Source organism: Arvicola amphibius, chromosome 6 (genome assembly GCF_903992535.2).
Source record: "Arvicola amphibius chromosome 6, mArvAmp1.2, whole genome shotgun sequence".
NCBI classification, from domain to species: Eukaryota; Metazoa; Chordata; class Mammalia; order Rodentia; family Cricetidae; genus Arvicola; species Arvicola amphibius.
The window spans coordinates 27,488,766-27,506,428 of record NC_052052.2 but is presented as its reverse complement, the minus strand read 5'-3'; the positions used below and the strand labels follow the sequence as shown (position 1 = coordinate 27,506,428).

Genomic DNA, 17,663 nt, shown 5'->3' with positions numbered 1-17,663 from the left:
CAGGCTGAGATGGGGAGGGGAGGTCGGCTGAGCACCGAGGATTATGATTTTGATTACAGCCATATCAGTGTTTTGGGTTTGCTTTGTGGTTTTTTTTTTTTTTTTTTTTTTTTTGCTGTTTTTCCAGTTCCATACATAGCATTTTTTTTTTCTTGTTTTGAGACAAGGTTAACTCTAGCCCAGGCTATCCATGAATTTGTGAGCCTCCTCTTGCCTCAGCCTCTTGGGCACTAGGATTACTCCCAACTCTCTTTACCCACTCTTGGTATGCATAATAATTCAGTGGCCATAGATTTTCCACATGGCTCTCACTGTCAGCACGGTTCTGTCCAGTAATTAGTAAGCTTTATATTGCTGGGATGCTCTCAACACTACCTTACCTACAGGCTATCTTAGACTCTCAGCTCCTGCTGATTCCAGATATACCACCTTTCCCTTCCCTTTTTGTTACATTTATCATTCATTCATTCATTCATTCATTTATTCAGTGTGTGTGTGTGTGTATGTGTGTGTGTGTATGTGTGTGGGGGGGGGCAGTACACGTGTGGCAGTCAGAGGACAACTTGATAGAATTATTTTTCCCGTCTTGTGGGTTCCAGGGATCCAAGCTCCTCTACGTGGCCTAGCCATCTTGCCAGCCCACCCCCATGTTTTTGTTTTCCTGTCTCTAAAGCCTCTCTGACTGATCTGATCTTAGCGTTCCAAACATTTGCTCTAGTGCGCATGCACAAGATCTTCAGGATAAAGCTCTCCTATTGGGTGACTTTTGTTTGTCTTTACCTAAACAACTTACTTAGGTGTGATCACGATGGCTGTGGAAAAGCCTTTGCAGCAAGCCACCACCTTAAGACTCACGTCCGTACGCACACTGGTAAGTGAAGGCTGAGTTCCAGTTTCCTTTCCTTTCCTTTCTTTCTTGTTTTGTTTTTCAAGCCAGGGCTCTGCATAGCCCAGCTGCCCTGGGACTGTCTCAGTAGAACGGGTTAGCCTAGAACTGGAGAGATCCACCTGCCGCTCCCTCCTCAGTACTGAGGTTAAAGGTGTGTGCCGCCATCCGCCATAGTTTCCTTTTTCCCTTCAAACCTTCAGCTGACCTCTCCAGGTTTCTCTTGAGACCTGTAAGACTAGGAAGAAGGCGAGCACAGGCAGCCTGGCCTTCACCTACAGTGCCTGTGTTTCTTTCATGAAGGATCTAAGGACTAAGTCAAGAATCTACCCGAAGCCATGAAACCAGACATAACCTTTCGGGAGAGCTGCAGGCGGCGGCAGCCTTGTCCCCAGGCTCCAGGCCCAGGCCACGGCTGCTGGGTTTTCAGACTGAGGCAGCCTGCGCTGGTCGGCTCAGTCGTGAGCAGCTCGTGCTCAGACCTTCCCTGGGTCAGAGGGAGAGCTTGCCTGCCGATGAAACTAACGTGGCTTCTTCCCCCTGCAGGCGAAAGACCCTTCTTCTGCCCCAGTAACGGCTGCGAGAAGACCTTTAGCACTCAGTACAGTCTCAAAAGTCACATGAAAGGTCACGATAACAAAGGAACCGTGTACAGTGCACTTCCACAACACAATGGATCAGAGGTGCGTTCTGTCTCCTGTCCTGATCTGGGCACTGCAGGGCAGCTGTTAGCAGCTGTTGAGTCCTCTGTTACCTGTGTGCCTCTGCCAGGGAAGGGTGGAAGCCAAAAACGTCCCCGGCCCCCCTGTTCGTCTGCTTAGCCCTGCTGTGTTACCATCCAGCAGGCATGGGGAAGAAGGTGCCACTGACTGGCTTTTCAAGGTCTAGGCCTAGTCCCCGTGTCATCCTCCCCCCCCCCCCCCCCCCCCCCCCCGCTTCCATGTGTGTTCACGTAAGAATACATATTGGGCAGTATGCTCTCGTGTGCACCAGCTTGAGCTCAGAGGACGACCTCAAGTGCTACTCCTCAGCTGCTGTCCATCCCTCTCCTTTTATTCTTTTGAGACAGGCTCTCACCTTGGCCTCCCCGTGTATAGATCACAAGTGTGCACCGTACTCCCGGCTTTAAAAAAAAAGAAAGCATGAGTTTGGGGACTTGAAATCTATGGACTGAGTTATTACCCCCGAGGCCAGTGGTTTGGAGTTTTGTTCTCCTACCTCAGTCTCTCGTGTGCTGATATTATGGTCATGAAGCCTCATGTTTGGCTTGGAACTCTTAAGTTAATGCCACTTTCCCATTCATGACTGCAGTAGGTGATAAGTCTATACCACATTTGGAATGGAAACTAATGTTGCCTCACACCTCTGTCAACATCGGAGAGCCAGGCTTAGTCTGGAGGGTTCACTGCCCCCCTGAAGAATAAAGGGTTTGAGAGAGCCTGCCTAGCACACTGCGCACAGAGGAGGCCTCTGTAAGTTTTAGGAGTGTTGCTTTTTTTTTTTTAAGATATTTTTATTTTATGTAGGTGGGTGTTTACCTCCATGAACTTGTGTATATATACCACCTGTGTGTCTGGTACTCTTGGAAGTCAGAAGAGGGCATTAGAGTCCTTGCAACTGGAGGTACAACTGATTGAGAGCCACTGTGTGGGTGCTGGGAACTGAACCTGGGTCCTCTGCAAGAGCAGTCAGTGCTCTTAACTGCTGAGCCATCTTTCTAGCCCCTGGCTGGCCTGGAACAGCAGGCCCAGGGAGAGACCTGAGGCTGGAGGGATCATCTCGACTGCTTTTAGTCCTGCAGCCTGGATTTCTCCCCAGCTCCAGGCTAACTTATTCATTGGTCCCCTTTGGAATAATGAAATTCAGAAAGTATGAAATAAGGTTTCTATTTTTGGCAAGACAACACACTCAGAAGCCTGTGGTTCTAGTTTTTAAACAAGCATCCTTTTAAAGCACTCTCAGTGCTGGGTAGAAGGCTCGGTGGGTAACGGTGCTTGCTCCATGGCCTGAGCTTGAGTCCCTGAACCATGGTGGAGAGAACCAACTCATGCAAGTTGTTCTCTGGCTTCCACGTGTGTGCTGTGGCAGCCCCCACCAAACACACATAGTAAATAATGAAAAGACTCTGAGTTGTTAAAAATCATATGATAACTAATGTCTGTTGAATGTTAAATGCGTGCAGAATCTGTTCTAGGTGCTGTCTCACGGCTCTGTGCCGTCACCATTCCCACGTTACTGATTAAGAGCTTTGGAGCAAGGAGAAATTAAATACCTTGCCAAGGTCTGCATAGCTTGTCATGAGTGTGACTTAGGCAGGCAGTGTGACTCCGGAGCCAACCTCTTAAGGTTTGCATTGTTAGAGACAAGTTGTGAAGAGGGTGGCTTCTGGTGCTCACCAGCCCCAGTTGAAACCATCCTTCTGTCATTAACCACATGGCCTTTGGCAGATTGCTTCTGGGCACCTCAGTTTCTTCATCTGAGAAAACCAGGCAAGAACTGCTCTCCTTAGGTCAGAATCACTTTCTTGTTTTGTAGCAGTGCATGGAGACTTGAATTCAAACCCTTTGTGTATTGGCCAGGGCGCTCGCGCTCTCTCTCTCTCTCTCCCACTCCCTCCCTCCCTCCCTCTCCTCTTCTCTCTCTCTACACACACACACACTCACATATACCTTGGAAAGTGCAAGACTCTAATAAATGTTCAGTCCACGAGGCTGGATGTCTCAGCTGGTCTTAGTATACACAAGAATCCTAAAGAAGTAGGCTCTAATACCAGCGAAGAAATGGACTTGATAGCTGTTGTGGGAGGAAGCAGGCAAAGGAGAGCTTCCATCTTCCGTGTCCTCTATATAGGCTTCCAACAGCAGGCGTGGCCCAGCTTAGAGGTGCATCTTCCTACCTCAAAAGATCAGTGGTTCTCAGTCTTCCTAACGTTGCGACCATTTAATACAGTTCCTCCTCATGTTGTGGTGACCCCAACCATAAAGTTATTTTTGTTGCTATTTCATAACTGTAATTTTGCTACTGTTAAAGAATTGTAATGTAAGTTATCTGTGTTTTTCAATGGTCCATATGAAAGGTTTGGTTGACCCTACAAGGGGGCTGAGAGCCACTATTCTAGATTAAAGGTGTGTCTTTCCACCAAGAAGATACTGACTAGAAGTGGATCTTCCCACTTCAAATGATCCAGTTATATATATATATAAAAAAATCCCTCACAGGTGCCTTCAACCTTTTTTTTTTCTTTTGGTTTTAATTAATTCCAGGTGTGGTCAGTTGACAACCGAGAATAGCCATCACACTGAGCCTTGGGTGTACCAGTGTTCAGTCTTGTAAGGGCAATCTCTGCATCTCCATTCAGTAGGGGGATGACTCCTGGCCTGAGGCTTAGGGACCATCTGCAGTGCCCTGAGTTTACCATCGACAGTGCCAGCCTAGGCCCGTCCAGCCTCCCACTGACACCGTCATCAGATAATAATCCATCTTCCACAACCTGACTGTCCGGACCGGCTGCTCTTGCAGCCCTCACGTAGTTCAGGCGGTTAGGCGTCTCGAGTGGTGGAGCTCCAAGTCTTGGTGACCTCTTCCTTATCATCTTACAGAGCCACTAAGACCGTCTGTCATCTCTTCCAGGAGAACATGTCTAAGTCTAGCTGAGTGGGATGGGTGTGCCTGTAATCCTAACACTTACGGGTGGAAAAGCAGGAGGATCAAGAGCTCAAGGCCCAACTGGGCTCTGAGAGACAACGAAACAGACAAAAGCCCTGTCTAGAATCCAGTCATTTTCCTGGTATCTTCGGTCAGTCTGCTTGTGTGTGCCTGGACTGCCTGGCTTGTGGTATTCCCTGCTTAGTCCCACTGTGGAAGCCAGGCTTCCACAGGCTGTCGTGCCTACATCAACCAGAGACCTTTCTGTCTGAACCACAATGCAGATAAGTTCTGTTCTCATGGCTGCTTGGCAGCTTCCTGTGTCATCTAGAGTAAAGGTCACAGTCCTGTCAGTAACTGTCAAGGCCCTGGTCACTTCTCTGACACATCATCCACGTCTTGTCCCCCCTTCCGTCTTGTCACCCTCTTCGTGATGAACCAGGAGACGCCACTCTTCCCTCAGGTGTTTCACCTCGCTGCAGGCTCTGCCAGACACTCTTGCTCCAATGCCTACTCTCATTTCTACTCAGACACCTTCTGTATGAAAAGCTTTTCCTAACCATCTAAAACTCCTGTGTTGGTGAGATAGCTCAGTGGGTACAGGTGATTGCTGCCAAACCTGGCATCCTGAGTTCAACTCCCGGAACCCCACATGATGGAAATAGAGAACCAGTTTCTGAAAGTTGCACTGCAGATGGCCCCTGAAGCTGAGGCCAGGAAGCAAGAAAATAAACACTCTTACTTTTTGACCCCAGAGCACTTCTCTCCTGCACTGTGTCTTTGGTGGCTGTCACTAGAATGGAAGCCTGCTAAGTGCAGAGAAGGTTTTGTTTATTGCCGTGTTCCTGGCCTGGAACAGTACCTAATACTCAGGCACTATTGCACTCTTGTGCTTTGGAATCATTGTTAAAGACAATATATGTTGCTAAGGATTAAGTTGTGGCTCAGCAGATAAGAACACTTGCTGCCTTTGCAGAGGACCCAGGTTCGATTCTCTGCACCTGAATGGCAGCTCACAATACTAGTTCCAAGGGATCTGACACTCTTCTGGCTTCTGAATGCAACCAGGACTTACATACATACAACAAAATACTCTGAAACATAAAAGTAAATCTTTTTTGAAGAGAAAAAGAAGGATTACTTGAACATAAGCCTGCAACACTAAGACAAGTGATCTGATTCCCTGGACAGCTCTGAGTGAGTGGTGTGGGAAGGGGCTGTAGCTTTATGGGCGATGGGGGTAGGGCGCCCAAGATTGCATCATACACCTCAGTGGTAGGCAGTTGGAAGCTCAGGGGTGGTTTAGTCTGTGACTTAGTTTTGACTCATCGTTTCCTATGGATTGCTGGAACTGAAAAGCAGGCTTGTATGTGTTGAATGTATACATGGGTGGGAGTGTCTTTCCCACTTGGATAGAAGCAGGATCCCACAAAGGGTCAGGACTGTGGTACAGGTTCGGGAATCCAGAGTTCAGAGTTGCCTAAGCAGCAGGATTTGAATAGTTAACCCTCACCACCATTCCGAGGAGGAATCTGGGAGCCCGTATGGAGACACTACTGGAAGAATTGACTGTTCAGCCAGGACATTTGTTGTCTGCTAACTAGCTGTGTATCTGTGCAGCACTCCCTTGTCATGACATCGATTTTCTCCTAATTCAAATGAGAGTATTAGATAATATTTCTCCACTTTACTTGACTAGCAAATTAGTAATGTGAAATCACTTTATAAATGAAAGAAATTAGACAGATATTAGTAATTTTATGCTGGTTTTTTTGCAGCTTGATTTCATAAGGTAATTTAAAAAGTATTTAACCACTGGCTAGAGAGATGGCTCAGAGGTTTAGAGCACTGGCTTCTCTTCCAGAGGACCTGGGTTTGATTCCCAGCACCCTTATAGAGGTTCACTGCAGTCAGTAGCTCAAGTCTCAAGTGATCCAAAGCCCTTTTCTGGTCTCCTTGACTACCAAACACACACATAGTATGCAGACATACATGCAGGCAAAACACACATAAAGTTAAATTAAACTTGAAATGACAACTACTAGTCACTTTAAGAAACAATTGGGGGCTGGATGGGTCAGAGGTTAAGAGCATTGCCTGCTCTTCCAAAGGTCCTGAGTTCGATTCCCAGCAACCACATGGTGGCTCACAACCATCTCTAATGGGGTCTGGTGCCCTCTTCTGGCGTGCAGGTATACACACAGACAGAATATTGTATACATAATAAATAAATAAATAAATAAAAAAAAAAAAGAAACAATTGATCATGGTGTCTCATACCTGCAATCCCAGCACTTGGGAGGTGGAGGCAGGATGGTCATAAATTCAAGGGCATGGCTGCCTAGAGAATCAAAAGCCATGCTGGGTTATGTGACATTCTACCTCAGAAGAACTGGGAATGGAGCAGAGGTATTCTAATAATACAGAGGGGGGCTGGAGAGATGGCCGAGGTTAAGAGCATCAGCTGTTCTTCCAGAGGTAGAGGTCCTTATTTCAGTTCCAAGCAACCACGTGGTGGCTCACAACCAGCTGTGACAAGATCTGTTGCCCTCTTCTGGTGTGCAGTCAAACATGCAGATAGAACATTGTATCCATAATAAATAAATAAATCTTTTAAAAAAAGAATACGAAGGGGTTTTCTTTGTAAGTTTGTTTTTGTTTTCTTTTTAATGAACTATCTACTTAGCCCCTGCTTTGGATGTGTCTGACCTTTCTTAGGTCACACATACAGACATTTGGAACCATAGGGACTTGGAAATCAAGTATTTTATTGTGTATTGTGCTGCTATAATTTTACTTATTTTTTATATATTTATATATATATATATATATATTTTACATTATTTTTTTTCTTTCACAGGATACAAATCACTCACTTTATCTGAGTGAGCTGGGCCTTCTGTCCACGGATTCTGAACTGCAAGAAAATTCCAGTGCAGTAAGTCGGAGGGCGCTAGAGGGACTCCTGCGAAAACCGAGGGAGGCGACGCTGCAGCCTCCCAGATCTGGTTGTGTTCGGTGGCTACTCTGGAAATGCCTTTGATGGCCTTTTGACCCCAGAAGATTTCTTATTTTAATAACTTAGGCAAATATTCACTGAATAATGTTCCAGCAGCCACTATGCAGCTTCCGGCACAATTAGGAAGGTGTGGTTTGGCCTCAGGGAACTTGAGGTCTAGTTAGGAAAGTCAGAATAGGAGTTCCTGGACTTGTGTCAACCCCGCATCTCACCTGCCTTAGGCCGCTTCCTCCTTCGAGCTCACCTTAGTGGGCTTGCTGTGCAGGTCTCCACTCATATTTGTCACTGTGGTTCCACAGTGCGCTAGCAGATCATTACGTGGGGCCTGAGTGTGTGCAATCCAGCTGATACTATGGTTCTCTACACTGATTTTGAAGTTTATGCCCAGACTAGATTTCCTTCAGCCATCCAGATACGGGACCACTGGGGTGAGCCAGCATGCTGAACTAGAATAACCTTATTTTACGGTGTGGGAGTTGATACTGTAAGTGGTAGCCCTGTGAGAACGTAGGTTCTTATCTGGGTGTCACGGTGCACCTGGAGTGCCATGGGGGTCACTGAGGCAGGAGATCACTGGAGCCTCTCAGTTGGAGACCATTCTGAGAGCAGCGAGACCTGTCTCTAAACAAGAAATATACATTAAAGTGTATGTGCTCTCCTTACAGCCACACGGTCAGCATAGCTACAGTGATATTAAAAAGTGTACTTGGAGATTTAGGCAAGTGCAGTTCCCTGAGTTCTACCTCAGCTCGCGTGCGTGCGTGCGTGCGTGCGTGCGTGCGTGTGTGTGTGTGTGTGTGTGTGTGTGTGTGTGTGTGTGTGTGGTGCTGGGAACTTTCATGTAGGGCCTCAATGCTTGCTAGGCAAGTATTCTACCCTTGATCTAAATCCTCATCCCAGATAGAAAATTTTCATAGCTAGCATTTGCTCATAGACATAAGTGAATATGTTTATGCAAATAGGAAGTCTTGGTGGAGAAGTAGAAACTATATAAAAATGAAACCAGGTATGGGGGGGGGTACATGTTTCTAATCCTAGTGCTTTGGAAGCTGAGCCAGTAATTTGTGGTCAACCTATACTATGTAAGTGAACCTCTAATAAATAAAATAATCCAAGTCAAGCTTGATATATGTTCATTAAAGTGATTGCAGCAAGATTGAAGATTCAAGAAGCTATGCTATTTTTTTTTTTTTAAAAAAAGTTCATTTAGAACTGAAAATTAAGTCAGATAATTCAAAACCAGGGGCTGTCAAGATAGTTCAGTGGAGAAAGTGCTTGCCACTCGAGCCTGGTGAGCTAAGTTCAGTTTCTGGAGTCTCCAGGCAATAGAGAATTGGCCTCAAGGGTTGTCCTCCGCTGTCCATAGTATGCCGTGCTTCTGTGCATGTGTGTACTTGAAGGAACGCAAAGAAACCACATGGAAAGATTTGTAGGTAAGACGTAATAGCAAGAAACAGAAGAGAATCATTATTAAGTTGGAGATAGCTTAGTCTGGAGTAACAAAGGTGAAAAACATTGACTATTCCATATGATTGTCATTCATATTACAGAACAAATTTTCTAAAGTTTATACTCTAGATGTCGTAGGATGCCCTCTGAGTTACCTAACCTAAGACTTCTGGGTAGAGTATCCTTTTAACATTTATTTAGTCCATGTGTGTGTACTAATGTTGACTTGTGTGTACAAATACATACCACAGCACACATACAGAGGGCAGAAGACAACTTTTGGGTCCTGGGGATTGAACTAAGGACATCAGACAGGCAAGGGCAGTCTCCTTTACCAACAGAGACATCTGGAAGCCCAGCATTTAACTGTATTACATAGCTGAGAAGTCCGTGCTGGCCAGAACTATGACAAAGACTTGCAAGCTTTGGGGAACTCTGAGGCCACTGGGGAAGACACCTGACAAATGGGAACCATTAAGACGTTTGTGAAAAGTGAAGCCGTCTCCAGCATAGTTACCTGTGTCAAGTGAGGAATCCTATCCCCTAGTCTAACTATTATGCTCCTGGTACCCTGTGTGTAGCCCAGATTTGGAAAGAGTTTGTTCAGTCTTTCAAACCAAGGTCACAGTTCCTTAAAGCAGTCAGACTAATGTGATATTTCTTAATAATTGGGGCATGGTGTGATCAAATGGTAAATTGTATGACATTATCATCTTGAGAGTATCTGTGTGCATGTGTCCTAGAAAGGAACTTGTTTGCTCCAGCCTTTTGAGAAGGGGCTGGATTGAGCAGGGTGTGGTCTCTGGGCCTTTTGGTTGCTGAGCTCTGAGGTCATCTGGACCTGGACAGCTCCTGCTGTTTTTCCTACTCTGAGCCAGAGCTCAGCCTGTCCTCACCTCTCTCTGCTTTGGAGAGTCATTCCCACTAATTCTCCAGCCAGGGGTTTTGCTTTGAAGCCTGGCGGGGGCTTCAGCACCCACCCTTCCTCCCTCTCTCTGGCTCTTCCTCTCCCTGCCTCCCTCTTTCTTGTTCTGTGATTTGGAACCTTCACTGGGGAGCGTTGTGCATTCACAGAGGGACACAACCATACGTAAGCTGCCTGATAAGTCACGCACCATGGCACAGCACAGATAGATGACGTTCTCATGGCTTGGTCTTTCCGCTTGCTTCTGTTTGTCTTTTCTCTCAAAACACTCAGCTTAAGAAATTAATTGTAGCTGAGCAGTGGTGGTGGCGCACGCCTAAATCCCAACACTTGGGAGGTGGAGGCAAGCAGATCTCTGTGAGTTCCTGGACAGCCAGAGCTATTATATAAAGAAGCCCTGACTGGAAAAGCCAAAGAGAGAGAGAAGAAAAGAAATAAAAAGAATTAATTTGTAGCCCTGTGTGGTGTTGCACACCTGTAATCCCAGCTCTTGGAAGGTAGAGGCAGGAGAATTGCTATAAATTTGAAGTTGATTTATATAGTGGCCAGCTGGAGCTGCGCAGTGAAGGCCTCTCTAGAAATAAGTATAGAAAAAAAATTAAAGCATTAGGTTTCATAACCAATATTTTTATTCCTTCCTGTTTTTGTATGTGTGATGTGTGTATATCTGTATACGGATGTGTAGTGATGAGGCGAGCTGGCTGCGTCCCGCCACCTGGCTAGCTCTACCCGAAACAATTACACGGAAACTGTGTTCATTTAAACACTGCCTGGCCTATTAGTTTCAGCCTTTTATTGGCTAATTCTCACATCTTGCTTTAACCCATATTTAGTAATCTGTGTAGCACCACGAGGTGGTCGCTTACCAAGAGAGATCTTAACCTGCATCTGTCTCAGAGAGGAGAAGCATGGCGACTGCCTGAGGCGTCTGCCTGACACCCCCCCCCCCCCCCGTCTTTCTCCCACAATTCTGTTCTGTCTACTCCGCCTACCTAATTTTCTGTCCTATCAGGCCAAGCAGTTTTCTTTATTAATTAACCAGTGAAACAACAGACAGACAGATGACCCTCCTCCATCACAGATGAGTCAAAGGGCAATGTCAGGCATCTTGCTCTGGAACTAGGGCTGATGGGATTCTCGTCTTGGCCTCCATAAACACTAGGATTATATGTGCTCAGGCAGCAATGCCATCCTCTTCCCTCCCTCCCTCCCTCCCTCCCTCCCTCCCTCCCTCCCTCCCTTCCTTCCTTCCTTCCTTCCTTGTTTTTTTTGGTGTATGTGTGAGTTCACACACGCATGCACTGGGAACTTCAACTCAAGTCCTCATGCCTCATGCTTGAATAGCAATGGCACCTTCTCCCCAGCTCATCACCAACGTTTCTAAGACATCAGCAGAATAAAAGATGGGGTGCTAGGGAGACGGCATAGTGAGTGAAGTGGATGTCCAGACCTGTGTTTGGATCTCCATCGCCTACGTAAAAGTCATACGTGGCGGTGAGCACCTGTCAGCCCCAGTCTAGGTGAATGGCAAGCTCCATGTCTGGTGAACTGTCTGAAAACTGAATAAAAGTAGAGCATAATAAAGTTCAGTCAACTTCAGCCTCTGCTCTCTACACACACTCATGCTGAGGACACTGTTGGTAGACATCCAAAAGTGTTCCGTAGACTTGTGTCTGCCACACATCTAGATATACATGCGAAGTGTATATGTGTGTATGTGATAGAATTGTTCTCTCATTCTCTCTCTCCCCCCCTCATGTGTGTGTGTGTGTGTGTGTGTGTGTGTGTGTGTGTGTGTGTGTGTTTGGCTTTTTAAGTCACAGTGCAGAATCTGAAAGTCATAGCCGCCTTGGCCCGAGTCCTAACTCAGCTGGGCAGGGCAGTAGCATTGTTGCACAGGTTGCTGCCATTCTCCCCATACTGCCAAGTCAGTGACTGTGCTTCCCCCTTATTCTTTTTGGTTGTCTGGTTGACTTCGTTTTAGTTTTGAACTCACAGAGACCCTCCTGTCTCTGCTTCCCAATGCTGGCAGGGATTAAAGGCCTGTAGCACCACACCCGACCCCCAACTGGTTCTTGCAGCAGAGGGAATCAGAGTAGAATAACTGCCTTGGAGCAGTTCTGAACTAAGGACTTTCTTGATGGGGGACAGCCCCAGGCACCACGTCTGTGAGCAGCAAGGCAGCCCTTGAGCTCTCTGTCCACTAGCAGAGTCCTTGCAGAACACCTGGAAGATAAGCTGGCAGCTGGGACAAAGCCCCACCCAGACAGGCTTATTTTGATTTATAATATAGTGTCTTCTTTTGAAATAGGATCTGTCCTCAAACTCACAGCAGTCCTGCTGTCTCTGAGTGCTGGAATTAGAGGCATGAACCATGAGACCCTTACACAGTGCACTCCCCCCCCCCCATGTGTTGTTGAGAACATGCAAGAGCCACTGTGCACAAGTCAGAGCAGAGCCTCAGGTGTTGGTTCGTGCCTTCCCTGTTGTTTTGAGGCTGCAGAGTCTGTAGTTTTCCCATCAGGCTCACTGGGTTCTGACCTGGGTATTCTGTCTCCTGTTTCTCTGGCTGTTGAATGCTGGATTGCACAGGCTCCTGCTGCTCTGTCTAGCTTTTTTTTTTGTGTGTCTTCTGGGGATTCAAACTCAGGTCTTCACACTTGTGTGGCAGACACCTTTACCCTTTATCCCCTGACCCATCCCCAAGTTCCTTCTTTGTCTTCCTCCTTCCCAAACCCCCCCCCCTTTTTCTCATTTTTAAATTTATTCTTTTGAGATAGTACCTCACCCTGGAGCCCAGACCAGCTTTAACAGAGCTGCTCATCTTCAGCCGCCAGGACTGTGGTTAGAGGCAAGAGCCACCATGCCTGGGTAGATTGCTTTCAGTTACTTTTATTTGCAGTTCACATAAAATCTGTGTTTTAACCCTGACTTAAACTATGGGGGTCCCTGGCTTGCACTGTTCCAGGATGCATTTGATTGAAGTCGTAGACAACTAGAATACATCTGCCGCAGGCTGTCGTAGCACTCCGGTCCCTACCCTGCTGCCATCCTGTTTTCCCAGATTTTGTGGGCTGATGCCTTGGCCATGCAGGACTCTGAGATGGAAATGGACAGTGGACAGGAAAGTTGTAGCTTCTTTTCATTTTGTTAAGTTTTGTGTGTATGGGCGAGGTAGGTGCAGACACCTATGGAGGCCAATGGCATCAGATTTCTCTGGAGTTTGAGTTCCAGGCATTTGGGAGACATGGGTACTGGGAACTGAGTTCTGCAAGGGCAATTTGTGCCCTTAACCACTGAGCCATCTCTGCAGCTCCACCTTTTAATTTTTAAATGCTTTTGACCTCTGGCTTTTGTTAAGTATAGGGCTTTCACTGTTTTTTGTCACTGGGGTTCTTAGGTTGTTTTGATTTCTTACTGTGGCACATATTAGAATGTCATAGATGCTATGTAATGACCTTGAAAGATACGATGTCACTACTATAGAAGCAGTGCAAACTGCAGGGAATTGTTTCAGTCTGTTTTCCATTGCTGATAACAGTATACCACAGACCAACTTTTACAGAAAAGATATTTTGGCTCATGATTCTGGAAGCCCATAGTCAATGGGCCAACTGTGTGTGTGTGTGTTCCTGTGTGTGCAGGTTTGCAGTCGTGATGGGCAGGATGTGTGTGTGTGTGTGTGCTCCTGTGTGTGCAGGTGTGCAGTCGTGATGGGCCAGATATGTGTGTGTGCTCCTGTGTGTGCAGGTGTGCAGTCGTGATGGGCCAGATGTGTGTGTGTGTGCAGGTGTGCAGTCATGATGGGCAGGATGTGTGTGTGCGCCTGTGTGTGCAGGTGTGCAGTCGTGATAGGCAGGATGTGTGTGTGTTCCTATGTGTGCAGGTGTGCAGTCGTGATGGGCAGGACGTGTGTGTGTTCCTGTGTGTGCAGGTGTGCAGTCGTGATGGGCCAGATGTGTGTGTGTGTGCTCCTGTGTGTGCAGGTGTGCAGTCATGATGGGCAGGATGTGTGTGTGCAGGTGTGCAGTCGTGATGGGCAGGATGTGTGTGTGTGTTCCTGTGTGTGCAGGTGTGCAGTCGTGATGGGCAGGACGTGTGCGTGCTCATGTGTGTGCAGTCATGATGGGCAGGATGTGTGTGTGCGCCGGTGTGTGCCGGTGTGCAGTTGAGCTCATGCTGGTGGAGACCAGAAGTCGTCATCAGTTGTCTTCCTCTGACACTCTCTACTTTAGTTTTTGGGGCAGGATTTCTTACTGACCCTGGAGCTCAGCATTGTGGCTAGATTGGCTGGTCAGCAAGCTCCAGGGATCCCCCTGACTCTGCCTCCCCAGTGCTGGGATCACAGACATGCACCACTGTATGTGCCTTTTGTTATTGCCATATTTATATTTATTCATTTATTGTGTGGAGGTGTGGATGCTAGGCATCCAAACTCAGATCTTCAGCTTGCATGGCAAACACATTAAACCCTTACCCCCTTCCTTTATTTTGTGGGACAGGATCCTCCACATGTAGCCCAGGTTAGCCTTGAACTTGGGTTGGCCTTGGAGTTTCTATCTCCCTGTCTCTGACACTTGTATACTGGGTGACAGATGTGAGCCATATCTGGCTTTAGTAGTAGTCTTTTTGGCAGGAAATTTGAGTGTGTATATCCGTGTCTCTTCTCTTTCTTTCTTATTTTTTTAGACAGGCTATCCTGTAACTCATTATGTAGACCAGCTAGCCTGGAACTGACAAAGATCCACCACAACCTCCCCCCCCCCCCCTTCCCAGTTGCTTGGATTAAAGGCTTGTGCTGTCAGGCCTGACCTCTTCCTGTTTTGTGAAGCCCGTAGCACTAAGTGTTAGACCTCACTGCGGTGATCTTATCTGATCTCCACTCCCTAAGCTTTATGGGGAATTAAGCCCTAGCATGAGTTTCTTTCTCTTTTTAAAAAATGGAATCATTTTGGCTCAATTAACATGAGTTTCCATGTGGCAAATTATAGCAGTAATAGTCAGATTATAGTCTCATTTGTATGCAGAATTTGGTCTTTTAAAACACGGTTTATAAGATTTAGATTTATTTTTATGTACATGAGTGTTTTGCTTGAACATTGCATGACTATTGCCCGTGGAAGCCAGAAAAGAGTGTTGAAACCCCTGGAACTAGAGTTATAGATGGTTGTTAGCACCGTGTGGGTCCAGGGTGCACCTCACCTCCAAGCCCTGGCCCATCCCCAAGCCCCCTCCACATAAACATGGTAGAGTGAATATTGCAGGCTTTGCGGAGCCCGTAGTTTCTGTCACAGCTATTTGCCTCTGCTGATGCATGATGCAAACAGCATCCCTGAACATGTGCCTGCATTCTGATGAATCTTTATATGAGCAGAACTAGTCATTGACTTGCAAGCCAGAGCTGCTGATTCCTCATGGCTCAGCTTCAGGGAAATACACGTCCCTTTGCAGGAGATGGAGATGATGCTGCCCATGATGGTTTGCACCTGTGATCCCGGTCCTATAAGACAAAGACTTGATCAATTCAGGACCAGCTTGAACAATTTAATGGGACTCTGTCTCAAAATAAAAAAAAAAAAAAAATTGAGTACTGGGGATGAAGCTTGGGAGTAGAATGCTTGCCCAAGGTGTGCAGGGCCCCGGGTTCAGTCTCAGTACCTACAGAAGGGAGAAAGGAAGAGGAATCCTATCAGAGGGTTGTCCCCCTGCTTATTGTGGATGTTTGTCAAGGGGAGACTTCCTCAGGATGATGCATCTCACCTTTCTCCCTTTCAGACACAGGACCAGGACCTCAGCACAATTTCACCAGCAATCATCTTTGAATCAATGTTCCAGAACTCAGATGACCCTGCAGTTCAGGATGACCCTCTGCAGACAGGTATGTATGCTTTTACCTCGTCCTTAACCAACTCCCCGGGGTGCACGGGGAAGGTCTTCTTTTCAGTCTCTTGTTGGATTTCTGTGGACATTTTTCCTTCTAGTGTACTGCTCTGTTCATGAGTGGGTGGGACCCGCAAATCTGACGTGTAGGTAACACCGCTGGAATGGAATGTCTGTACAATACAGCTTTCCAGGACCAGATGTCTTCTGACTAATCATGCCAGAAAACTTGCCTCTTCTCTTTGCAGAAGAACCACAGGGTACTTTTGTTCTGGTTACATTTAGTCTTTATAAAGTGTGCTTGATCAGGAAGCCAGGCCAGCTAGCCGTGAAGTAATTGGCCCATAAAGACTGTGTTTGTGGTGCCTATGAAGCTTCGGGCGTGGATACAGGTTTCTTCTTCTTTTCTTTGCCAGCTGCCTTGATCGAGAGTTTTAATGGTGACGCAGAGTCAGTCAGTGACGTCCCACCGCCTGCAGGAAACTCAGCGTCTTTATCTCTTCCACTTGTACTGCAGCCTGGCATCTCTGAGCCACCCCAGCCTTTGCTGCCAGCCTCAGCTCCGTCCGCTCCTCCACCTGCTCCCTCCCTAGGACCTGGTTCCCAGCCGGCTGCATTTGGCAGCCCCCCTGCTCTCTTGCAACCTCCAGAAGTGCCTGTTCCCCACAGCACACAGTTTGCTGCTCATCATCAAGAGTTTCTTCCGCACCCCCAGGCCCCACCCCAGACCATCGCACCAGGACTTTCTGTAGTTGCTGGGGCACCCGCAGCAGCGGCAGCAGTGGCAGCAGCTGTGCCAGCACCAGCCCCACCACAAAGTACTACTGAGCCCCTGCCTGCTATGGTCCGGACTCTGCCCCTGGGTGCCAACTCTGTCCTAACTAATAATCCTACCATAACCATCACCCCAACTCCTAACACGGCAATCCTGCAGTCCAGCCTAGTCATGGGAGAACAGAACTTACAGTGGATATTGAATGGTGCCACCAGTTCACCACAAAACCAAGAACAGATTGTAAGTATCACTCATAAGCACACCCAGTGGGATGAAGTGTGTGTAGCAGACACGTCCCTTCCTTCCTTTCTTTTCTCTAGTAGTAATGGGGATTGAACCTTCACATACGCAAGGCAAGTGCTCTACCATTGAGTAGATCCTCAGCCTTCAGTCTTTTATTTCAAAGGGGAAATGGCCAGTTTGTCTATCTTAAAACATGTATCCATGTAGCTATTCTTCCCAGTAAAATGTTGCAGATCCCAGGGAATGGATCAGTATGTAAGATATAGATGAAGAAAAATAATTTCAAAGTTGACCTAGTGAAGATATCTGAATAAATATTTCCTCTAAAGCTAATCACATCATCTAGTGCCACACAGGCACGCCCAGCCTGTGGCCTATGGCTGCATGTGTCCCAGGATGGCAGAGTTTGGCTCAGCGTTAGCAGACCACATCATTACCCTGTGCTGTCAAAAGATTGGACTCTCCTATGAAAGGAAGCAGCCAGCAGACCCCAAAGGCCCAGGAAGTGTCCGGGAAGCAGATCTGTTTATTTTCTTCTTTTCTTTTTGCAATACAAGGGATCAGACTCCTTGCCATACACGTGCTGGGCTAATGCTCTACCACCAAGCACACTCCAGGCCCCAGGGTACTTTTCTAAGAATGCATTTGGTCTTGACTCTGGAAGTCACTTGACCACAATGTCAGTGTGCTTTGAGAGCTTAGTATTTGCCAGATTCTGTGCAGGAAGATACAGAGAAATGAAAGGCATGATTTATTTAAGATGTACATTCAAGTAAAGAGACTAAAATATTAATATTACCAACAGGCAAAGAGCCCAATAATACCAGCAGTGAAGCAAAAC

The 17,663-nt window shown here is 46.9% G+C and overlaps 1 protein-coding gene across 3 annotated transcripts in view; it reads left to right on the top strand.

Moving 5' to 3' along the window:
- Nucleotides 1–17,663, top strand: part of Mtf1 (metal regulatory transcription factor 1) — a 49,214-nt gene that overhangs the window by 22,352 nt on the left and 9,199 nt on the right. For all 3 annotated transcript variants that reach the window (XM_038332542.1, XM_038332541.1, XM_038332540.1), the window contains 5 exons: nt 798–871; nt 1,433–1,569; nt 7,392–7,469; nt 15,700–15,802; nt 16,221–16,819. In XM_038332542.1, coding sequence (XP_038188470.1) covers nt 798–871; nt 1,433–1,569; nt 7,392–7,469; nt 15,700–15,802; nt 16,221–16,819 — 991 coding nt within the window. The remainder of the gene's footprint in view (nt 1–797; nt 872–1,432; nt 1,570–7,391; nt 7,470–15,699; nt 15,803–16,220; nt 16,820–17,663) is intronic.